This window comes from Gossypium raimondii, chromosome 5, assembly GCF_025698545.1.
Source record: "Gossypium raimondii isolate GPD5lz chromosome 5, ASM2569854v1, whole genome shotgun sequence".
NCBI lineage: Eukaryota > Viridiplantae > Streptophyta > Magnoliopsida > Malvales > Malvaceae > Gossypium > Gossypium raimondii.
In genome coordinates this window covers 36,345,230-36,371,179 of record NC_068569.1, presented here as the reverse complement: position 1 = coordinate 36,371,179, position 25,950 = coordinate 36,345,230, and the positions used below count along the sequence as shown (strand labels likewise).

The window sequence follows — 25,950 nt, the reverse complement described above, 5'->3', positions numbered from 1 at the left end:
TAGCTTTCGTAAAAGGGTTGACATCGGCAAAAGTGTAGATGGTGGAAGATCGAGCTCAAACTTGTATATTGGTTTTCATTCCTCAGGTAATCTTGATTAATGTCAGCGAGTTAAAACGGGATGTTATGTTTCTTCTGAGTTAATGCAGTTTTTAAATATCTTTAATTAGTATTCTGAGGGAATTGTGATAACTTGTATGTTTGGGTTGTCTTGACAACAAGAAGAAGGGATTATTCTGAAATGTTATTATTTGATAGATAAAATCGACTCGGTTTTTTTAATCAGAGTGGGTTATTCATTTGAAAAGTTAATTAAGTTATACGCATTTGAGTCTATCCTCAGGTTCGGGAATAAATTTTGTGCATTCACGGGTAAATAGACGGACAGTCGAAATGAGAAATTCAGATTCTAGAAGACATGATACAAAAATATATCTATCAGGTCAGTTCTAATCGAGAAATGTTATTAGGGGTTAAAGTCATCCCGATTGATGAAGTTATCGCACCTGTGTAAAATGATATTGTTGGACGTTTTCCAATAAAAGGGGAACAAATATCAGTTGAAAGTTACAGATGCAAACATGTTAGAAGCACTAATTAGAGTTTGATAATCCGGGTTTCTTGGTTACATTTCAGCAGACGATACTGGGAATTTCTTGGTAGTTATATTGCTAATGATAAAGTTGTGACAAGAGAACATCATAGTTGTTCAGTTAATCTTAGATATAGTATCAAGTTCTGATATGACTTCCGATACGAGTTCTGAATCAAAATGAAATTATGATTGACTTATCTATGAATTATCATTAAGAAGATGATAGAAAGACTCGACTTGATAGCTTGTGTCAAATGAGAAATTTCGAGGATGAAATTTTCGTAAGAGGGGAGAGTTATAACAGCCAGTTTTGCAGTGGTGTCGGAAACAGTGGTTTCGAAGCCACCAAATTCGATGAGTAAGTTCGTAAATTTTATATTTAAAATTTACGAGTAAAATATGGTTTTTAAAAGGTTTTTGATATGATAATATATGTTATATAAACGATTTATTAAGTTCAAGTAGTTTGACCCTAAGGTCAAGTGGTTTTAGAAATGAGGTATTGGGACCTCGTTTCTATAAACCGAGCCGTAAATATTTTTATAAATATTTACATAGTGTCATTAAGGTAGTATTAAATTTTCGTTGAAAAATTTTAACGTTTCGATGGTTAATTAATTAAAAAAGACTAAATTGTAAAAGATGTAATTAAATGGTTATTTGAATAAAGGAAAATGGACTTAAATAGTAAATTGACCATTCAAAGGTTGGTGGACGTTAGTGGCCTTATAAATTGTTAATGTTTGGTTTTAATTACAAGGGTAAAAGAGTAAATTATTAATTATGTATATTATAATCAAAACATGACAAAATTAATTATCATTTTCTTTTAACTTTGGTTCCACCGAAATTTGTTGAAGAAGGAAGCCATTTCTAGGTCTTAACATTCGGCCAACCTTGGCTTGTTGAATTGGTAAACAAACTTTACCCGTTTTCAATAATTTTTATGTTTTTAAGATCGTTGCAATTAGGTCCACCTAGTTCGTACCTTCGATTTTGAAACTGTTAAAGATTTTGAATGTTTCCATTGATGATTCTTCTGATTTTTTTATTTTAGATGATGAATTTGGAATGTTGATTGATATTTAAAAGTATTTTGTTATGTAATTTTGATGAATTTTTATTAGGGACTAATTTGTTAAATTAATAAAAGTACAAGGATTTAATGTGAAATTGTTACATAAATGGGGTGTTTTGAATACTATGAACATTTGGCTAGCTTGGATTTGAATTAAAAATGGTTAATTTGCATGTTTTGGGTTTAAGGACTAAATTGAATAAAAGTAAAACTTTAGGGGCAATTTTGTAAAAATATCAAAATAACAAATTGCATGAAATGAATTGTTTTATTGTGCAAATTAATATATTAAATGAAATTATTAATTTAGACCATGACCGGGTGGAAAATCGGTGAACTGAATCTTGGTATTTCTGCAATTTAGCAGGTAAGTTCGTATGAACTGTATTTTGTATAATTTTGATTACAGTGAACGTTAATAGGTGATTATATTCTGATTAAATCAATATATATGTTAATATGCAATTTATCGTGTTATGAAACGACTTAAATCCAACGACGTACGATGATTATCGACTCCTATTTGAACCTTAAGAATTCGTAGATACAGATGACATGTCATTAGGGTTACTGATTCTCAGCTCGAGAGAGCTTACCGTTACTCAGCTCATATGAGCTTACCGTTACTCAGCTCGTATGAGCTTTCCGATTACAGCTCGTAAAAACATACCGATTCAGAGCTCGTATGAGCATACATATATATGATTAGTGGATTACAGTTTAGCACACCATGTGTGAGATACTCGAGTATCCAACGATATTCTAAATGATTCAATGGGAAATGTTCTATTACGAGACGATATGGGGTCAATACGAACTAATACAGATATATATATGAAATACATGGAAATAATGATACATGATATATTGATATATTGAAATGGATGATATATGTATGTGAAGAAACGGTAAGAGAATGATATGTATCATGACATGTACATATATGAATATCATTGATATATTGATACATGGAAATTATTTAAGTTGAAACGAATAATAAACTCAAGTGTGACATGTTGAGAAAATAAGGTTATCAAAGTTGAATTTATATGAAATATGTTCAAGTATACTAACATGTGTTGTTGTTTGATGCTTAGGCAAGTGCCAAGCTGTTGGTGGAATGGTATTATGTTTACTTATAAGCTACATTGAAATGGTAAGTGCTCAAATGAAAATATTCTTGTACACATGAAAAAGTGCTAAGGTTTAAATTATGCAATTTCTTATGAAATGGCTTATCACGTGATTAATTTAAAAAGGGCTATGTTAAAATGCACTAGCTTGTGGCTATGGTTGAAAGTTATGCTTATGACTTGTGTGTTATGCATATCGAATGAGTGTGGAAAGTAATGAAATACAAATGAAAATAAGAAAATTTGAATGGGTTTAAAGTTTTATAAATCCTACTATGCTAGGGATTATCTGTATATGTGATGCTGTGAATTTATTCACTTTCTGAGTTGTTGAATATGGTTACATGAATCTTGAGGTATTGGTATAGGATTATTTTTTATATGTATAAATTTCATATTTCAAATAAATTGATATGACTAAAGTTTATACAAGCTTACTAAGTATTCATTACTTACGTAGTTGTTTTCCATTACTTTTTAGATTATCGGAAGCTCAATCGGGTTGGAAGCTTGTCGGAGTTATATCACGCTATCTATCGATTCTATCAGTACTTTCGAATGTTTTGATTTTGGTTATAATGGCATGTATAAGTATTCTGGTTAATGTTGGCCCATGTGTTTGAATGTTGAAATGGCCATTTGACTTGGTTGAGTTTTGGTATCTTGATGATATAATGGAAAAGTTTGGCATTTATGTGAGTAGCCTTATTATGGTTAATGTTTGGCTTGTTTGTTTGAATGATAGAAGATGAAATGATAGTTGAATATGCATATGGTATATGTGACTTATGATATGTGGTATATGTGGTGATTTGGTACCTTGTTATGTATAGGTATTTTGGTTAATTAATATTAGTTAAAGAATGGTATTTTTGTACCAAATGGTTTGTGTTTTGGTAAGTAAGATTTATGGTATGTATGGATGCAAATCAAATTTGAAGTTAGTTGTTTATTTTGACCAAATGGAGTACTTGGTTATACATGTTTATAAGTTGTTATTTGAGATGCCTATGTGCATATTGGTTGAGTGTGGCTATACTATATGTATAAAGCTAGACTATGCTATGATTTTGGTTGAGCGTGGTTATACTATATGTATAAAGCTATACTATATGTATAAAGCATGCTTTTGGTGCCTTGCTATGGCTGGTATACATGTGCATTTTTAGTGTAGGTACATGCCTTGTTGGGTGAGAAAAATGGCTTGTAAAATAGCCTATTTTCGTCCACACAGGCGTGTGTCTCAGCCGTGTGTGACACACGGCCAGGTGACAAAGCCGTGTGTCCTCTATAGCTTGTAAAGGTTTGCAAGTCAATATGTTCACACAGCCTATCAAACGGGTGTGTTGCTTGGCCGTATGACCCAAGTCAATATACTCACATAGGCACGAGCACGGGCTGGGACACGGCCGTGTGTCCCTATTTTGAATTCCCACGCGGCCTAAGACACGGGTGTGTCTCTTGGCCGTGTAAGTCATACAGCTGTGTGACCCCTGCAGTTTTGAAAATTTTAAGTGTTTCCAAAAAATTCTCTGAGTTTCCGATTTAGTCCCGATTTGTTTCTAATGTGTATTTTTGGCCTCGAGGGCTTGTATAAGGGACAATATGTATAATTTGACTTGGATATAGTATTTTATTGATATGATATGAAATATTTTAAATTTTTGTCCGTTTGATTTGTAAATGCTGGTAATGCTCCGTAACCCTATTTTGGCGATGGATACGGGTTAGGGGTGTTACAAACCATAGCATGTAATCTGGATCGCATGCTAACTCCAGAACGATAATCGGTTCACGAGTAGGTATATTATCATATCGATTTTCTCACATTTCGATATATTCCAAGTGGAAGACCAGCCAATGTGTATTGGGTTGCCGTAAGTCAATTTTGTGCTCATCATCGAGCACCTCAAGTGCAATGGGAATCAGTTTTCAGAATCTGAATTGCCACAACACTTTATCCGTCTGGTGCATCTTGACGGTAGCATAGTTGACCAATGGGACCCTAACGTGCCAGATGTTCAGATTCTATAGGAATTCATCTGGAATTACTGTCCGAATTGTTGGATCCTCGTATGGTGTCCATTGAAACTATATGAATGTGATAAAAATATTACTTATATACATAATTCTAAAAACTAAATACAAAATCGATTATGTTATGTATATATAGTTCAAAATGAAATAAATACTTACATGCACTTTCAATCGTTGGTATTCTTTCGTAACTCAGCGAATGGTTCCACCTATTTAAATAAAATTTTAGCATAATATTTTATTTTAAATTTATTTAATAATTGTAAAATCTAATATAAATTTTACCTTGTTAAGAGTGGAAATGTATACGAGTGGTCTACTTGAGGACGTAAAAATGGAAAGCGAAACCTAGCCCATGATTGTAGTAGTGAGAGGTTACCTCTGATTTTGGTTTTATTTGGTTGCGTCGCCCGACACATCTTTCGGTACAATGTCGACAAAATGACAAACCCCAACTGAGTTTGCCAACTACTCTAAAATCGATGAGTTTCAGCAACCACCTCAGATGTACGAGGTTTCATAACTTGTCCGACATCAGATAACCTCCGAGGATTTGAAGGATGTACATCCGAGCATATCGTACTCTTTGTACTTCAATTTAATCATCCCCCAGCATCAGGAATGTCTCTCATAACCAACCCATATCGATCCTACCTCCGTAAATAATATCTGAAATCGCACCCATAAGATCGTAACATATGACTCCCCAATCAGCAGATTGAGCAGACCCGGTGAGTACGGACCCATCCATAGGTAACCCTAACTGTAACTGAACGTCCTCCAAAGTGATGGTATTCCCCACATGAAAGATGGAGAGTGTGTCTTGGGTCTCCACCTCTCCACAAACGCGCTGATGAGTTTTGGGTCCAACTTGCACCCCTAGCCTATATTGGCCACGTGCCAAAAACCCGCTTCCCTCAAGTAATTTTCAATCAACGGTGATGGAGGACCAGGTATATTACGAATAAAACATTGTAACACTCGATTTACCAACTGTTATAAAAAATTATAAACAAATATTAATTAAATTACAAAAATAAAATAAAAATATTAAAAATAAAATTAACCCTTACCATTTTCATTTGGTCGACGGAGATATGTTTATCATCGAGACGAATTAATTGTCGGGTCATTGCTAACATTATCAAATTTCTTAGAAATTATAAAAATTAATACTACAGACAAAAATTAAAAATTTATAGAGCTTTGGAAGCTTTTTTGAGAAATTTAGAGAGAAATTTGGAAGAATTATAATTTGGAAGAAATTGGTGTGAAAAAAATGGGTGGGGATATATTTTTTTTCCTTACCGTTGGGACCAATGATCAAATTTTTAAACGATCGTTAGGGGAAAACACGGGGAAAAGTGCGTCTATGTCAACACGCTTTTGCCTGACACAAGGAAAAATACGTCCTTATCAATGTACTTTTATGCGTTACCCCTTAAAAACACGTCCACATCAACACGTTTTAGTATTTCTATAAATAATTTCAGAAATAGACCTTTTTTTTGGTACTATGCCCTATAAAAAAAATTCAAAACTCTAAATCATTTTCTAAAAATTGCATGTACTTAAAATTTAACTACGAGGCGTTACGAAAATGGAAAGCCTATATATGAGGAGTTGTAACGGAAATATCTAAACGTCGGTTAAGAAGTGCCACGTCTCGAGTTGTTCCATAAGCATTTGCTACCCATTTTTTCATTTATGATTTTACTTTTAAGTAACCAACAAATAAATAAATGCGGCGAATGACGCTTTCAGTGTGAGATCGGCACCTAGAAATCGACGGCCGCGACATGAAGCAAAAAACATGGCCGGATCGATCCGACGGCGTCCGCTTCACTGCTTTTCCCTTGTCGAAACCCAACGACAATGAAGAAAATATCATATTATCGAGGCGTTCCAAGATCGGTTCAAAACCTTCATTATCGCCGACCGACGGCCCTGATTTCTCGGCTCTCCCTTTCGACATCTTGACGAAAATCGCGGCGTCGTTTAATTTTCCGAACCTTCTAGCGGCTTCGCTGGTTTGCCGGTCATGGAGGGACGCGCTCCGGCCGTTGAGGGAAGCGATGATGCTGCTGCGTTACGGGAAGCGATTCAAGCACGGCCGTGGCGGTGTTCGGCGTAATTTGGATAAAGCTCTCGACTCTTTCTTGAAAGGCGCTGCGCGTGGATCTACGCTTGCTATGGTCGATGCGGGGCTTGTCTACTGGGAAAGGGGTCTAAAAGAAGAAGCAATTGCTCTTTACCAGAAAGCCGCCGCCCTTGGCGACCCTGCCGGCCAGTGTAATCTCGGAATTTCATACTTGCACGGTATTTTTCGCCAAAATTACTAAACATTTTCCCTCAAATCTTAGCTCCTTATTCAGTTTCATATTATCTTACAAAAATTGACCTTTTCAGCTCAACCTCAAAATCATAAGGAAGCTGTAAAATGGTTGCATCAAGCTTCAATTGGGGGCTATACACGAGCTCAGTACCAGTTGGCGCTTTGCTTGCATCAAGGTCTTGGAGTTCATCGAAATCTTTACGAAGCAGTAAGAACTTCTTTGCTTACCCATTTTAATTTTATTCATAAAGTGAACCTTTCTATTTAAGAAGATTTAGGTGATTCCTGGCCAAGTAGTAAGGAGCTCGGTGCCCTTATAAGCTTCCCCATTTCGAGTATTATGAATGGAGAAAATAGGTGTCAGGAGAACTTTTCCTGTTCTGGTCTGACCTTGAGGCCCAATGTGGTTACCAGATGGTGAGGGTTTTAGACCCAAATTTTTGGGTGATTAAGATGTGCTCTGTTGCTTATTGATTATCAGGCAAAATGGTATCTAAAAGCTGCTGAAGGTGGATATGTTCGTGCAATGTACAATGCTTCACTTTGTTATTCATCTGGGGTAGGTTTGTCGCAAAGTCGTCGACAAGCAAGGAAATGGATGAGGAGGGCAGCTGATCGTGGTCATAGCAAAGCTCAATTTGAACATGGACTTGCTTTATTTTCTGTACGTCACATTCTTAGTTCTTAGTTTCTAAGTATATACAATAATAGAATCATGTTCTGATGCACCTAGGATTCTCTAGAAACAAATGACTTCTAAAAGGACTCATTTTTCTTGAAATACCTATATCAAACAGTATATGGTTATGACCTACAAATGCGTGGAAACTTGGAAAAAAACTTTAATACATCCATGTTGAATACGTACTTATATCGGAAAAAAACTTTAATACATCCATGTTGAATACGTACTTATATCTAACACTCACACTTGAGTCCAAGTAATATAGCAACAACTATGAACTTCTGCTCAAGACTCGTTGAGATAGAATGCAGAAATATGAATGCATGAAAACAGTGGGGTGTCTTGTAGTTGGTTAAGAGAAAGATAAATGTATGCAAGCTTGCCTCGTGATCTGAGTCTGTTTTTTGTCTGGTCATTATTTCTCTTCTCTTAGGCATCAATGCTCGCTAATAATGTTGTACATTCAAGTCTAAGTAATAGCAAATAACTATGAATTTATGCTCCAAACATTTTTAAGTAAAATGGAGAAATATGCATGAATAAAAAAAATGGGATTTTGTAGTTGGTTAAGAGAAGACAAATGCATGCAAGCTTGCTTCATGGTGAATATTAATTTTTCACATCTGGCCATCTGATCATTTCTATTGAAGTATTCGTGTCTGACACATGAATGTGGGGATATGACTCATATTCCAATGATATCTGTTGTTATGCAATCTAAGCTAATGCTGATTTTGATGATAATATTTGGACAGGAAGGGGAAATGATGAAAGCTGTAGTGTACCTTGAACTTGCCACACGTTCTGGTGAAACAGCTGCAACTCATGTAAAAAATGTCATCCTTCAGCAACTCTCAGCAACTTCTCGTGAACGGGCGCTCCTTCTTGCCGACAATTGGCGTGCTTTGCCTTCATCTCGCTAAGTATATCAAGAATACTTACTTTGTCGTATACTCCTGTAATTGCCTCATTCCCTTTTGATTGTCTTTATGCTTGATGACAGCTCTAAGTATATAGATGCCCTAACTGTTTTCCTTTTGCTTCCAGCGTCTTTAATCCTGTCTCAACATCCTATATGATTTATCTTATTTCTTTTTGCCGCGAGGAAGTGAAGTTCCTCTAAACCTACTACTTTTAGGAAGGTGCAGCTACGTTAGGTCACAGCCTATGTTACTCAAAACTCAGGTGTGATTGTTAGATATCAAATACAGATGTGATCAGCTTTTTCTAAGGTTTTTATCTTAGGTATGGTTATATCCGCACACTTGTGATAGACATAATTGTAGAACACGGGTTCTTAAGAAAAAAAAGTCAAGTCGGTACAATATAGGTCACAACCATTAAGTTATTGCCTCAACCGTATCTTATAGTTCATCAGGTTATCTGTTTCAACTGTTTGTATTTCTTTATGTTTTGCTGTTCTGTTTTTCCTTAATGGGGGTAGAGACTGAAGATAAAAGAAATTGGCTTCTGAGGTTTCAAGTGCTTGGTTGTATATTTGAATGAGCAATGGGAAAACGTGTTACGAGTTTTAACATTCTTTCTTCTCACGCATGGATTGACAATTCCACATAGAGAGATGGCAACGCGGCATTTTTTTGCCCGTCCAACCCCAACTCTGACCCGATGTATCATCCGAACCCGATCCAAAATTAAATATTAGTATATTTGACCCGAATCTAATCCGACTGTTTCTTATCAAAATAGCATAATAATTTTTATTCATTTTATTACTTTTGATGATATTATTAATTGTTTTCTAGGTTTAATTATGTAAGAGCAAATATTAATATAAATTTTTTATCATATGTTTTAAACTAATATTAGATACGAAGGGTATTTTGTTAAGTACATTGGAGCAGAGTGTTTTTTTTGTTTGTTTGTTTGTTTGTAAATTTGGCACCGATTTGACTCAAGTCTTTGAAATTTAAGCTCATCCAGGAACTCATTTAAAAAAAAAAAAAACCTATCCTATCAGATGACTCGTCGAGTTCAGGTATTTCGGCATATATCAATTCACGTATGATTATCATTTTATTTCAATAAACCTCTATACTTTTTCTAAATAAAGCTTTTATCATTTTATATGTATCTATATGAATTCTTATTTCATGAAATAAAAATGTTCTTTTATCTTAATAAATTTGTTTAGATATGAGAAAAATATAATTTTTAATTGATTTAATTGTAAATTAAAAGTTAGGAGTACAATACAAGATATTACGAATAGTGGAAAAGATATTTAAATGAAGTTTGAAGTTTTTATTGTTACTAGCACCGAAGCCCTGGTTACGCTTATTGATGTTGATTGGATTGGATGGATCAGGATAAGGAATGGTTGTTGATTGGATTGAATGGTTGATTAGGAATTAATTGGGGTATTGATTCAAAGTCTTAAGTCAATTGATTTGAGAATCGATACAAATTGATTGAATTAAGTTAATTCAGATATTTTTATTTTTGATTTAAGGGTGTAAAAGCTTTCAAATTTTTCAAAATTAACAAATGTCTTTGCTTTTGTTTTTACATTCAATTGAATACTTGAATTTTCAAAATACATAAATAAAAAAAGTCTTCAATTAAAAAAAGCAATTAAGTTTGTTTTATTTTTTGACACTCAATTAAGTAATTGAACAATTCAAATATATCAAAAGGCTCTTAGACCACCTAATTTTTTCAGTTAAAGGCTGTACTATGTCATAACTACGATGCGACATGTGGCAAAACATACAAAAATAAAAATCAATAAAAGTTATAAAACTATTAAATTTTAATAAAATGTAAAAATATATTTAAAATTATTAAAATTATAAAAAATTATAAAAATGGTAATATTTATAAAATCATAAAAAATTATAAAATGTCTCAAAAAGCCTTTTAACAATTAACTTTAATCATTGACTGTTAAATTAACAACTTCTAGTTTTTTTTAGTTAAGGTCATCACGTGTCGCAACACAAAGTGACATGTGGTGAAAATGATAAAAAAGTTAAAATAAAAAAGTTATAGAAAAATTATAAAATGTTTCTTTCGGTACGATAATTTTTATAAGTTTTACGATTTTATAAATTTTTCTAATTTTAATAAAATTTAAATATTTTTATTAAAATTTAATAATTTTTAGGTTGTGACATGTGGTGGATTTAACTGAAAAAAATTAGGGGCAGTTAACTTTAATGGTTAACTATTAAAATTAACGGTCAAATGACATTTTTAATACATTTTGGCAGCAATTGAGCGCAATAAAAAAAGAAACAAGGGCTTTTTTTTTTTTTTTTTGAAAAAATTTGAGGGTTTTTTACACCCTTAAACCTTTTTTTATTATGAATCTTTAACTATTTATTAAATTGAACCAAATAAACTGGTCAAACTGTTGCCTTGACTGATTCAATCATCAATTTAGTTCTAAAAACTTTGCTTAGTCTTGAACTTTTATTTTAATTGATATATTTTTTATAAAGTAATAGTAAATTGTAATTTTAAGTTAAAAGTTTTGGATAACAATTTATTTAATTTCTACTTCTGAATGCTAATAATATACAAAATTAAGATACTATTCATGGTCTTAGATGCACGATTTAAATAATGAAATTAAAAGAATTTCGATTGAATTGGATATAGTATTAAATTGACTTATGAGTAAACTATAAACAAACTTTAATTATTTAAATCATTTTAAAAACAAAAATATGCACAACATTTAAAATTAAATCATCATAATAAAGACACAACATAATTATATAACACAAAAAATATTTTTAAAAATTAAATCATGATATTATATTATACAAATTAATATATCATAATACAAAGGATAATTTTAAATGTATCATATATGAAAATTTCAAAGTATATATTTATACATTCATAATAATAAATTTTAATACTCCAATTCCCTTTCTCTTCATTTTCCAGTCAAACATTGAAAAGAAGTAAATAAATATACTAAGCCACGTGTCAATATAAAACCATTTTTCAATATATTGTAATAGATTAGTAGGCTGGGTTATTTTTTTAATAAAATTTAATAATTATTGATTTACAAAATTTGTTTGGAAACCTAATAATATTAATACATTTTATAAAAATTAAATTAATTATACATTTTTAAATAAGTTAACTCTTCACTATTCAAATTAATCACTTAACTATGTTACTTTAAATAAAAATAAGAAAAATAAAATAACTTATTTTTCCATGCAAGTTGGATATTAGAGCTGCCGTTAAACACACATTCTTCAAATTCATCATTTAGCAAATAAAAATAAAATAAAAATTTGATTTTAGATTAGGTCGATAATCTCTCTATTGTTATAAGGATCAAATCAGTTTTATATTATTGAAAAGAATCAAATCAAATCAAATCAAATCAAATCAAATTAGAATTAAGTTAATTTTTCTCGTTTAATAGAATTAATATTTTAAAGTTTTTATGGTTATATAAATAAATTTTTGTTAGAATTGAACTGCAATTGAAAAAATAATTTCTAGTCATTTTCTACAATAAATATTAACTCTTTTACAATTTAAACTTATTTGATTCTTTTTAATAGGGACTAATTTGATTCAATCTCTATAATGCAAGGATCTCTCAAATATTTTAACCCTAAATTAGTGTATATATCAACGTGTGATCTGTCTTTTAAATATGTCATTTAAATTCAAAATGAAATATTTAATAAAATTATTTTAAATTTTATTTATTTAGGGTGTGTTTGATAAACTAAAATTTAAGTATTGAACAATTAAGTGTTTAATTTTATTGCTAAAACTTTTAAGTGTTGAATTTATATTAGAAATTTGTTTGGTAAATTAGTAAATATAAGTGTCGAATATAATTATGTTATTTGATAAAAATAAATATTGATTTTAAAAAGATTATTTATTATTTATTTTAACCTTATTAATATAATGTTTTATATTATTTTAGATAGTTTTAGATAAAAGATAATTACGGTGATTTAAATATCTCATTTTTTAAATAAATAATTTATTTTTATTTTTAATAAAATAAAATCAACTTAATATTTTCTAGGATAAGTAGCTACTTATTCAACACTTCTTTTGGTTAAAAATTTATATTATGTAAAAATTAAAATAATTATCAAACACATTTAAAATAATTGTAACGCCTCAAAATTTTGATTTACCATATGGTACTTTTCTTATAAATTTGTTCATAGTTATTTAAAGTATATTTTGTTGTTAGAGCATTTTGCATGTACTTATGATAGAATATTAATGATGAGATGAAACTTTAACCATTAAAGCCAAATTTGATATTGAAAATGAATTTTGGCCACACATTTAAAAATTAGTTGACTTTTTTGACCAAATTTTTGTTATTTTAAATGTCAAAAATATTGGAAAGGGGAACAAACGCCCACTTTCCCTTCATTTGGCCGACCGTACTAAGGAAACAATAGAAAGCTCTTGTTTCTTCCTCCTTTCTTGTTTTAATTTTGTATCTTCTCGAAAGTCAATGATATCACAAACGGTAATTTTAAAATTTTGTTTTTCGATGATAGAATCAGTAAAAAAATTATTTATTAATATTTACAAGGGTATTACAGTATTAAACTGAAGCTTGGTCTAATAGTTTTGATTAATTAGAAAGTTAGACAATGTGCAAGTGTATTGGTTCTAAAGTTATCGAGAACTCGTTTCAGAAGCGGGACTTGTAAATATTTTTATAAATATTTACAAAGTTTTATTAGGAACAATTAAATTTCAGTTAAGTAATTCCATCAAATTAGTGTTTTATTTAGGTATAAAGAGTAAATTGCATAAGTAATAAAAGTATGAATAGATATTAGTTTATAAGGTGAAACATGATTAAGGGCTTTTAAATAAATAGATCATTATATAAATGGTTATAATGATGGCCGGTCATGGTTTAGTATTATATGTGTTTTATATTATAGAACTTAAGTTAAAAAAGTTATAAAATAAAATAAAACAAAATGAAGACAAATAACAAAGTGGGGAGAAAGAGAAAAGAAACTTATCATCTTCATTGTTTGCATGCCGAAATTGGGAATGAAGAAGAAATACTATTTTTACTCGTTCCTTGTAATTTTTATATTTTTGGGATCCCCGTAGCTCGATTTAGTTGAACTATGTTACAATTTTTAGTACTGTTAAATATTTATGATATTACCATTGTTGAAATTAGAGTTTGAGGTGTGATTTTGATGGGTTTTAAGTTTAGAATTGATAAATGACTAAATTGTAAAGTCAATGGTTGATTTTGTACAATAGGAATTAAATTGTGAAAATTTCAAAATTTAAGGTAAAAATAAGAAATAGAGAGTTAAATTAGGCTAAGAGTGAAATCAATATAAAAGTTTAGAATTAAATAGTAGATTACAAAGCTGGATAGTTAAATATAATTAGTTTGTAAAATGGGTTTTAATGATTTTGATGTTAATGATCAAATTGTGGAAATAATAAATTTGCATGGTAATTGATATGAAATTATGTTAGATGTGGACAGTAGAATGGTCATATGAAATTCGATTGTTTAAGATTTTTGTCTAAATGTGGATAAATTATGAGCTGCGAAAATTAAGGATTAAATTGCATAAAGGGGTAAATGATTGAGGAATTTTGTAAATATGTGATGAAAGAATTTATTAGCTTAAGTTTGACCAATTTAAGTGTTTAGTCGAGTTAACTAATAGAAGTTCAATTTGATCAAGAGAAAATTCAAACGGACTCGAACCGTGGAAAGGCGAAGTTGGCAGAATAGACGTCGGCCTCATTATTATGTCATTTTATTTAAGTAAGTTCGTATCTCTTTGACTTGAACTATTTAATTTGCATTACTTACAAACTTTGTAATATATATATATATATATATTTGTGATAATTCTATATGAAATAGACTATGTAAGTATGATGAAGAGTGAATTGGAATAATTGAATGATTGAGTAAATAGTTTTAAATGGTTGGTTATGGATAAATGATTTATGTGTATAATTATGGGTTGTATATTGAATTGAATAAGTTGATGATGAGTAATGTTGGTAAACTTGAGAAGTTTAGTTATGATATGATGGAATAGATATTATCTGATCTTGTGTTGGAAGTGCAGGACTTTTATACGCAAACCATTGTCAATTCATCCGACTAGCGCTGGGCGCAACTTTCGTCAGTTTACCTAACTAGTGATGGACACACCATTATATTTGTCGGTTTATCTGACTAGTGCTAGGCGCAACTTTCGTCAATTTTTTTGACGTGTGCCCATTTATCTAACTAGTGTTAGGCACACCATTATATTTTTTGGTTTATCCGACTAGCGCTAGACGCAACTTTCGTCAGTTTATCTGACTAGTGTTGGGCACATCATTATATCTGTCGGTTTATCCAACTAGCGGGGTGCAAAACTTGGTTATGGTTTAACCGTTAGGCACCAAGTGCCATTCATTAAATGACTTATATCGACAAGGTACAATAAATCTAGTGGAAAAGACATGTGAAAGATATCATGAAAGAGGTATTAAATGAATTATTGAGTAGTATGGTAAATTCCATGGAGATAAACTTATACATTATGGAATGTAAATTTAGGTCACTAGGTGTAAGTGTGATTCTTTGAAGGAATGAGTTTGCTTAATGTTTGAACCCTTCCTTGAATGCAAGTTAGCTACTTACTTTTATTCAACGACTCAGCATCCACGACAAATCCCAAACTCAACATTGGTGACATATTTCTTTTTGTGTCATGGCATGTACCTAGGATAATGATATTTTGAGTAATAGTCTTCTGGTTTATGGTTGAATCTAGTATAAGTTAATTATATTGAAAGTCATATAAACTTTAAAATTATGTTATGTCTTGAATCAAATGTTTGTATATAGTTATGAATGAAATAAGTATGTTAATAAGCTTGACTCTTTTGGATGTGTATAATTGTTGATGTGAATTGGTAAATGTTTTGTGAAATGGCAACTTGGTGAGATTGTTTATATTTGGTCATTTTGGTGAATGTTAATTGAGGATGAGAAAGTGATTATTGCCATATGCTCTTTAACATGATTATGAAATAATTAGTCTCTGATTGAGGTACCTTTGAATGGCATATTGTTTAGGTGAAGGATGGATGAAATGCTGGCTTGTATTTAATGATTTAAATGTGGTGTTAATGAAGGCACATTGGTTAGGCTCATGAATTGTAGGTAATTGGTATGTTTTGACTTGTTTGAGAGTATTTTTGGTCATGGTTTTAATATGGTTTTAGGCTTGGATTGGTGGCCAAGTTAGGTGTAAAGTTTACCTTGTTTTTTAAGCAAAATTTGGTACACATGGCCTGGGACATAAGTTGTCACACGATCGAGTGTCACACATGGTCTACCCACACGGTCGTGTGTCTTAATGTTTTCATGTATAGGGTACATACGGTCTGGCACACGGCCTGCTACACGGTCGTGTGTTCCAAAACAATTTCGAACACGGTCTGGCACACTGCCTGCAACACAGTCGTGTGACCCAACATCGAATGCATACACGGGCTAGAACACAGCCGTGTGTCTGGACTTCGAATGTCCACACGGTCTGGACTGTGACACACGGCCTGGCTACACGGTCATGTGTCCCTTAAATTCAAAATTTTCAACTTTTTCCTAACTTTTTTGTTTTGTTTCGAATTGACGCCAGAATGTTTCCAAATTATTTTTAGAGGCCCGTAAATGCATGTTTATTATAATTCAAATGTGATTTGTTTATTTATAAATATATTTGAATGATTGTTTCCATGAAATGTTAATTGTTTAAAATTTTATTGTAATACTCGTGACCCTCATCCGACGACGGAGACGGGTTTAGGGCGTTACAAATTTCTTTAAATCTCAACCATTTTCTTTTATTATTTTTTTTTAAAATTTACTCTATAAAATCGTATTTAAGTCAATTTTTTTATCATCTTCACCACCCAATCATCTAGGGCTTGTGTGGCTAAGTGAGAAAAATTATAAAATTCTCTACTCTATTGGTAATTGGTTATAAACCTTTAATCTTCATAATCGGTCTCTGTAAACTTGGTAGAAAAGTTAAGATACAGTTGACAAGCCAATTAGGGTTTGTTGCGCACTTTTGTATAGGTTTTGTGTGGAGTTGGAGCATTGTTTTTGTTTCCATAGGTGGGCACTCTTGTATGGACCATTAGACTCATTCTCTTATGAGATCTCTAGTGTGTTATGGTTGAATGCATGTCTAGTGCAATGCTCTTGATGTGTCTGGTTGGAATGCACTTATAGTGCGATATTTATCTAGTGTGATTGGTAGATTCTTGTGTGTCTTAGCCTTATTTTGCTAAAGTTACAATGGGCTAAAATCTACAATTCTGAATGTTTAATGTCAATAAGAATGAAAACTTATTTTATGTATGTTGAAATTTTGAACTAGTGGAAATTGAGGTTATCACAAATTTATTATCGTTTTGAATTGATTATAAGTTATGATTATGTACTTGGTGGCATGATGTTAATATGAAAAAGCTATGACTTGGTTGAATATGATGTTAACATGACATAAATTCCCTTATGCTCAGATTTATTCACTATATCTTAACTTTGTTATGTTATCACTTTTCCTCGTTATGTTTTAAATGTTGAGTTATGTACTTGATTTTCTCACCTCAGGGTAAGGTAAACATAATGATTTCCATCTAAGCAATTATTTTTATGCGCCATTATCTTTTCGTGTATATTTCATTTTGGATTCGTAAAGCTAAGCTCAATCATCGAATCATCACACTATCAACAAGTCTTTTGAAAGTATGAAATTAGCATATATGTAATTTGTGGCATGTACTTAGGGTGTCAATCATTTGTATATATTCTACTTTTATATATCATCAAGTATTAGATATATCAAAATTTGATTTGTTGATGTGAGCTAGGAATTGAATGAAAATTTTACATATTTTGAAGGTGTTAATTAGGTCCTAACATGTTTCAAGAGTTGCATTAATGGTATGCAGATATGAGTTAAGTTAGTGTTTGTTTTGAGGTAGAATTTGCATGTTTTCAAGTGATCTTTGAGTATGCTTTTGATTAACTTGTTACGAAGAGTTTTGGGATGGTTTTAAGGTGTTTCCAACTTGAATTTTTGGTCCACCGCTTCAAGGTTTCAGTACCTTACTTTTAGGCATATAAAAAAAAAGGCAATGGCTCAATTTTGGCTCCAAGAGTCCAAGGTTTTGATACCTAGCTTGGGTGTATCGAAACATCCAAGTCAATGAGCAAAAATGAACAATACCACGGAGAGGTGTCAGTACTTCTTCCATCATGATGTATCGATACCTCCGCTCCAGGTTGGGCCAATTACACTATTTTGTCCCATTTTGACTTCCCGAGGCTCACTTTGGATCCCAAGCACCACCAATTCCCTCCAAACCAATTTTAAATCATTTTAAAATGTTTCTAAAGCCCCTAAATTGTTCTAAATTTGATTCAATGATTTCCTTAAATTATTTTAAAGATTTACTACTTGGAGGATTATAAGTCATATATGTGCTTATTCGTATGGCAACATTTCTATTCGCACCGATTATCAAAACATGTAAGGGATGTTACACAAACAATCATTGAAAACAGACTACAACAGTTTAGAGAGCAACTTCATATTCTTGTCAAAGAGCACTTTCCATGTTAGGGGTTTATTAACTTCCCCATTAATATGTAATTCTAAATTGTCTAATGCTACAATAATATCCTCACGTAGCTCTTCACGAACCTTATTTACTCCCCTTACCACCATTATTCTTCAAAACAAATCCTCTACTCTCTTTAAACCTAGATATGGCTAAAATCTTAAGACTTTCTTATAAAAACACAACAAATATTCTAAATAAAATTGTCAAAACCCTTTTTTTGGAATCGACTGTTTATTTGAAGAAACGAAAATGGAGTCGCCACCAATCCTTTTTATGAGGTGTGATCGGATCACCTCGTAATTTGATCGTTTTAATAAAAGGTTTGATTTACTAAAACAATATTTTTCGGTTTACAAAAATCCAGAAAATGGGTTCGGGAGTCGGTTGCGCACGATGAAGGATTAGCACCCTTGTTATGCGCAAAATTGGTACCTAATTGATTACTTGATGTCTTTAGTGTCGAAAATTGAGAATTTGAAGAGAATTTAAAATACGATCCCTTATTAAGACATTACTTAATTAAATTAATTTTCACGACAATGAGCTTATTTCAAGTTAATGGAGAAGAAAGGATCATGTCCCGTAAGTTAGGACATAATGCCTTAAATCCTCGAAAACGAGAATAAACGCTAAAATATTATTTTTTATTTATTTTAAAGTCGATATTCGACTATCTCAGTTTTAGAAAGAAGCCATATTTTGTAAGTTAGGAACACGACTCTTTTTAATTCCAAAAATAATGAATATTGCTTTGATTAAAAAATTTCTTTTTTTATGCACCGTGCAAAAACTAACATAACACTTAAAACGATATACATTTAACTTATTCGGACATAATATACACCGGATGAATGCTTAAACTTAATGTATGATATAGTGATAATAAAATAATTTAAAATGGTTATGTGGGTAAAATGATAAATAATAAGTAAAAAAGGAATATTATAATAATGTAATTGTAATAATAATAATATTAATTCATGGCATTAATAACAAAATAATAAAGTAACTTTGAAATAAAAAATAAAAAATAAAATGAAAGGGAAGTATAAGTAATATCAAATTTAAATATTTAAAAAATAAAAGAATAATAAATAAATAGGCAAAACAAATAATATTAAATTTAAGTATTTAAAAAGTAAAAGAATAAATAAATAAATAATATTAAATTTAAGTATATGAGAAATATACTAAAAAATAAAAAATAATGATGACAATATAAACAAATAAAAGGAATATAAACAATAATTCTTTAAACATATGAGAAAGAATAAATAAATAAGTAGATAAATATAAAAGAAAACAGTTTAATAAAGATTAAAAATAAATGGCATAAATTTTAAAAAATAAATAGACTAATAAGAACTAAAATGTAACACGCTAAAAGGGACAAGGACCGAGCAGGAAAATGTCCCAAACTCCCCTATGCACATCATTTAAAAGGACCAAAATAAAAAAATTAAAATTAAATGGGATAAATTTAAAAAGAAAAAAAGAAATAGGACTATATTGAAAAATCTTAAAAAGTAAAAGGACCAAAGGCACAAATATCCTCCCTTTTAAAAAAAACACGTGGATCCTAGGTCGAGTGGTTTAGGTCGGATCGAGTTGGCCAAAACGATGTCGTTTTGGCATCTAAAACAGGTTGGATCGGGTCAGCCAAAACGACGTCGTTTTGGCATCTGAAACTTAAGCCCAAAACGACACCATTTCACTAGGCTATATAAGTAAAAAAAATTTTTAAAAAAATCACTTTTGTCTGTTTTAAAAGAAAAACTCTTTCAACCTTTTTTTTTTCTCTCAGCCTTCCCTACTCCGGCCTTGGCGCCGACAAACTTCCGCCGCGACGGCCACCAGTCGTCGACGACGGCTTCGCCGTTCACGGTGGCTAGAATCACAAAAGACCCCTTTTTCAACCTTTCGACTCCTACAGCCCGGATTTAAAGGCCAAAAGCCTTAAAAGGTAAAAAAAAAAGCTTCAATATTTTATTTTTCTATTCGTCTTCGTTTTATATATATATTTGTTTTTTTTTTTTGCTTTCAAAAAAATAAATAAACACAAAAAAATCACCTTTGAAGTTTTTTTTATTTTTGTATTTTGATTGCTTTTAGGTTTTTTTATTATTTGGGTCATTTGGAATTGGTCTTGGGCCTGATGGACTGTTGTTATTTTATTTTTATATGGTTTGGTTTGTTTTTAGTCGGGCAGGATAAAATTAGCCCATTACAGCTGCATCTTTTTGCGTATTGTCATGTAACGGGAATGGAGTAAAGACTTTAAGAAAGGTCAATTTTGTCTAGTCTTGCCGAATCTCAACTTCTTTGGGTGTTTCTCTTCTTCAAGTAGCCTCATTCCAACCCACTTCAACTTCAGGGGTATAGGAATTGTAATTTCAATCTACTCCACTGCAACTTCAGGGAGATAAGATTTGTAGCTTTAATCTACTCCACTGCAACTTCAGGGAGATAAGATTTGTTATCTTGTAGCTTTAGTCTATTCCATTGCAACTTTAGGGAGATAAGACTTGCTATGGTAGATTTAATCCGACCTACTGCAACTTCAGAGGTATTGGATTTGTTGTTTCCATTTGCTCCACTGCAACTTCAGTGAGATAAGATTTGTAACTTCAATCTACTCCACTGCAATTTCAGGGAGATAAGGTTTGTAGCTTTAATATGCTCTACTGCAACTTCAGAGAGATAAGATTTACTATCTTCAATCTACTCTACTACAACTTTAGGGAGATAAGATTTGTAGCTTCAATCTGCTTCACTGCAATTTCAGGGGGGATAAGGTTTGTAGCTTTAATCTGCTCTACTGCAACTTCAGAGAGATAAGATTTGCTATCTTCAATCTGCTCCACTGCAACTTCAGGGAGATAAGATTTGTAGCTTCAATCTGCTTCACTGTAATTTCAGGGGGATAAGATTTGCTATCTTCAATTTGTTCCACTACAACTTTAGGGAGATAAGGTTTGTGGCTTTAATCTGCTCCACTACAACTTCAGGGAGATAAGACTCACCATGATAACTTCAATCGGCCCTATTGCAACTTCAGGGGTATAGAATTTGTGGCTTCACTAATCTTTTACACTGTTCTCTAGGGAACATGACCTGTAGAATCCATTTTATGGGCCTATATTTAGGCCAAACGATTAGGATGTAATGATCATAATGAATCAAATGCTCCTAACTAGATGTGTATGAATGATATTTACGTGAATACAGAATGTCATTTTTCGAGAATGATCCCCTTTTAATGTTTAGGTTGACATTGCTCGTTGTTTGTCAAGGTTCCATCACTGATGTATTGTCATGCCTTCTTGTTCAGATCTGGTATCTTTGACAGGAAATTCAAAGAAATAATCGCAATTCAAACTATTCGTTCCCAAATATTTCCAACCCTTAGATTTGGTTAGTTTTGACTATTGGTCCTGTTTCAAGTCATTGTACTATTTAAAACCTTTCAGAGTAATATGCAAAAAATCCTTTTACTTGAATATTATTTGTCCATTAATCGTTATTTCAATGATAAATGCTTGAAAGGATCATAATAATGGAAAAGATTGAAAGTTATTGATAGTAGAGATCGAAATGAATAAATTAATCAAAATAGAAAACATTTCTACAATACAAAATGAGTAAGATAAAAATAGGTGCCCTAGATATCATAGCATGAGCTTCTCCACACTAACTTCTCGAAGACCCTTTTGAGCTTGATATGTGTTTAGGAGATCCAGAGTACTTTGTTGATGTCCCAAGATGTAACGTTCTTCCTTTTGAGAAGACTTGACCATCACATGTTCAATCTTCAATCCAAATTTAGCAATGTTTGAAGTCCTTTTGTTTGGGAAAGATCTTTTTCAATACCAAGTCCCCCTCATAGAATTCTCTAGGGTGAACCTTCTTGTCATAAGCTCGCATCATTCGTTTTTGTTACATCTGACCATGACGGTTAGCTTTCAACATCTTCTCTTCAATCAAGTTCAGCTGATCAAATTGGGATTAGATCCATTTTGCTTTATCTAACTTCAATTCTGAAAAAATTCAGAGAGAAGGAATCTCCACTTCAATGGGCAAAACCGCCTCCATTCCATAAACCAATGAGAAAAGCGTTGCCCCGGTGGAGGTCTTAACAGACGTTCGATAAGAATAGAGGGAAAATGGTAACTTCTTATGCCAATCTTTATAAGTCTCAGTCATTTTCCCCACGATCTTCTTGATGTTCTTATTGGCTGCCTCCACCGCACCATTCATTTTTGGGCAATATGGTGACAAGTTGTGGTGTTTGATCTTGAATTGACTACAGACCCCCGCTAATGTGCTGTTGTTCAAGTTCAGTTTATTGTTGGATATAATTCTTTCTGGCATCCCATACCGACATATGATCTCTTTCTTCAAGAATTTGCTAACTGTTGACTTCGTGACATTGGCGTAAGAAGTGGCCTCTACCCACTTGGTGAAGTAATCAATGACTACGAAGATGAATCGATGCCCATTGAAAGCTTTTGGTGAGATCGGCCCAATGACATCCATGCCCCACATAGAGAAAGGTCATGGAGAAGTCATAACATGAAGAGGTGAAAAGGGCACATGAATTTTATCTCCATAGATTTGGCACATACGATATCTCTTGGCATAACTGATACAATCCCCTTCCATGGTGGACCAATAATACCTAAATTTCATGATTTCTCTGGCCATTGTAAACCAATTAGCATGTGTTCTGCAGACACCCTCATGGACTTCTTCTAAGATTTTCTTAGCCTCAACAGCGTCTACACATCTTAGTAGCACCTGATCCTTTCTTCTTTTGTATAGGATCTCCCCATCTAAGACATAGTCATTGGCCAGTCTCCTTAGCATCCTTTTATCATTCTCGATTGCCTGATCAGGGTATTCATGATTCTTTACATATCGCAGTATATTGTGGTACCAAGGGTGGTCATCCTTTTCTTCTTCCTCGATGTTGTAAAAATGGGCCAGAGCCTCATAAATACTCATCTGGATAAGTTTTATATCCTCTTGTTTATTCACTTTGATCATGGAAGCTAAAGTAGCCAGGGCGTCAACCATCTAATTTTCATCTTACGGAAGGTAGCAAAAGGTGATGTCATCAAACTCTTTAATTAACTCCCGGACCAGCCTTCTATACTTGATCAGCTTGGGATCTCTTGTCTCTCATTCACCTTTGAGTTGATAGATCACTAGTGCAGAATCCCCATATACCTCTAGTACTTTGATCTTGCGTTCTATGGCTGCACGAATACCCATAATGCATGCTTCGTATTCTGCCATACTATTCGTGCAATTAAAATCCAATTTACTAGTAAAGGGATAATGATCTCCATTTGGAGATACCAGGATTGTACCGATTCCATTACTCATAGCATTTGAAGCCCCATCAAAATTTAGTTTCCAATGATGTTTTTCTTGAGTACCTTCTTCAATGGTTGTAACATACATCAGATCTTCATTTGAAAAATCAAAGTTTAGAGGCTCGTAATATTTTAGAGCTCTACTGGCTAGAAAATCTTCTATTGCACTCCCTTTTATTTCCTTCTGGTTCACATAGACTATATCAAATTCGAAAAGTAGAATTTGCCACCGGGCCGTTCTTCCATTTAAAGCAGTCGACTCTATCATGTACTTTAAAGGGTCCATTTTTTAGATAAGCCAAGTTGTGTGGTACAATATGTACTGTCTCAGTCTTTGGGTTGTCTAGATTAAGGCGTAACACAATTTCTCACTTGGTAAGTATCTTGTCTCACACTTAGTGAAATTTTTACTGAGATAATATATCGCTCTTTCTTTCTTTCCTGACTCATCATGTTGACCCAGCACGCATCCCATAGAATTCCTAAATACTACCAAGTACAGTATCAGTAGCTTATCTGGATTAGGTGGTATCAACACAGAGGCATGGTAATGTTTGACCTTGTCAAAAGTTTTCTGGCACTCCTCATCCCATACACTTGGATTGTGTTTCTTAAGGAGACGGAATATGGGGTTGCATTTCTCAGTTAATTGTGAAATGAACCAAGCGATGTAATTTAGTCTTCTTAGGAAACCTCGAACTTTTTTTTGAGTGTGCGGCAGAGGCAACTCCTATATAACCTTAACTTTATCTGGTTCGATCTCAATCCCCTTTTCGCTGGCTACGAATCCTAGCAATTTTCTCGACCTAGCCCTAAAGGTACATTTTGCTGGATTGAGCTTTAGCTGGAATTTTCTCAACCTCAAGAACAATTTCTTCAAGACTTGTACATGTTCTTTTTCTGTTTAGGATTTTGCAATCATATCATCAACGTAAACCTCAATTTTTTATGCATCATGTCATGAAACAAAATTACCATAGCTCTTTGATACGTCGCTCTTGCATTTTTCAGTCCGAATAGCATCACTTTATAGCAAAATGTTCCCACACGGTTACAAATGTAGTATTTTCCATATTTTTAAGATGCATCTCAATTTGGTTGTATCCAGAGAAACCATCCATGAAGGAGAATAGTGAGTAACCTACCATGTTGTCCACTAAGGTGTCAATGTAAGGCAACGGGAACTTGTCTTTCGGGCTGGCTTTGTTTAAATCCTGTAGCCTACGCACATTCATACTTTCCCATCTTTCTTAGGGACGTGGACTATATTGGCTACCCACTCCGAGTATCTAACCACTTGTAGAAAACCAGCGTCAAATTGCTTCTTGACCACTTTTTTATTTTCAGCAGGACATCGGGCCTCATCCTTCGAAATTTCTATTGAACTGGTTTGCATTCTTCTTTTATGGGGAGTTGGTGTACCACGATATCAATACTTAGACCAGACATGTCTTGATACGACCATGCGAAGACATCTTTGAATTCTTGGAGTAACTCAATGAGGTCTCGCTTTGTCTCTGCGATGATGCAAGCTCCGATTTTCACCTCTTTCTTTTTTGGTCAGTCTCCTAAGCTCATAATTTCTACTGACTCTTTGTGAGGTAGAATTTGTTTCTCCTCTTGTTCTACCATCCTTAACAAATCAGGAGATATATTACAATCTCGATCATCTTCAAAGTCCTGAGGTTCCTCTAGACATATATATTGTTCAAAAGGAGATTCTGAGTCAATAGCAGCGTCGCTCATATCATTGATATCTGGAGACCTATTATAGGAACAAAGGAAGACCTAAATAACAAATGGCTCTAGGAATAATTATCTGTGTGGTATGAGTATGAATGAAATGAAAGAATAAAAGAATATTGGCCAAAATAAGACACAAAGATGCATTTTATTGGAATAAAAATAATGGACATGTCTTTTTCAAAAAAGGATTCTTATTGCTCTCAGACTTAGAGCAATAAGTGTATTTTGAACATTACTCTGAATTCGTTCTAAAATTTACAGGGATCTCTTTCGCAGCCCAATTGTTCAGAACACTTTCGGAG

General features: G+C 32.6%; 2 protein-coding genes across 3 annotated transcripts; one reads left to right on the top strand and one right to left on the bottom strand.

Annotated features, from left to right (window-relative positions):
- The first annotated feature begins 6,492 nt into the window (after positions 1–6,492).
- Positions 6,493–9,399, top strand: LOC105765970 (F-box protein At1g70590). 2 transcript variants are annotated; one of them, XM_012585260.2, is made up of 5 exons: positions 6,493–7,161; positions 7,252–7,385; positions 7,659–7,841; positions 8,618–8,820; positions 8,910–9,399. In XM_012585260.2, the coding sequence occupies exons 1-4, from the start codon at positions 6,642–6,644 to the stop codon at positions 8,783–8,785; spliced, it is 1,005 nt and encodes a 334-aa protein (XP_012440714.1). In that variant the 5' UTR covers positions 6,493–6,641; the 3' UTR covers positions 8,786–8,820; positions 8,910–9,399. The 2 variants fall into 2 exon arrangements, with proteins under 2 accessions (XP_012440714.1, XP_052487580.1); XM_052631620.1 differs by having other exon boundaries at positions 8,618–9,399.
- Positions 9,400–23,705: 14,306 nt separating this feature from the next.
- On the bottom strand, positions 23,706–24,188 carry LOC128041053 (uncharacterized). Its single transcript, XM_052630355.1, has one exon. The coding sequence runs from the start codon at positions 24,186–24,188 to the stop codon at positions 23,706–23,708; it is 483 nt and encodes a 160-aa protein (XP_052486315.1).
- Between the last annotated feature and the right edge of the window lie 1,762 nt (positions 24,189–25,950).

What these genes read in the sequence shown, in the direction of transcription:
- LOC105765970 (XM_012585260.2), top strand. Translation starts at nt 6,642, where the DNA reads ATGAAGCAAAAAACATGGCCGGATCGATCCGACGGCGTCCGCTTCACT. An exon ending in CGGAATTTCATACTTGCACG is followed by an intron (nt 7,162 to 7,251) that starts GTATTTTTCGCC and finishes TGACCTTTTCAG; the next exon opens with CTCAACCTCAAAATCATAAG. An exon ending in ATCGAAATCTTTACGAAGCA is followed by an intron (nt 7,386 to 7,658) that starts GTAAGAACTTCT and finishes ATTGATTATCAG; the next exon opens with GCAAAATGGTATCTAAAAGC.
- LOC128041053 (XM_052630355.1), bottom strand. Translation starts at nt 24,188, where the DNA reads ATGGACCCTTTAAAGTACATGATAGAGTCGACTGCTTTAAATGGAAGA.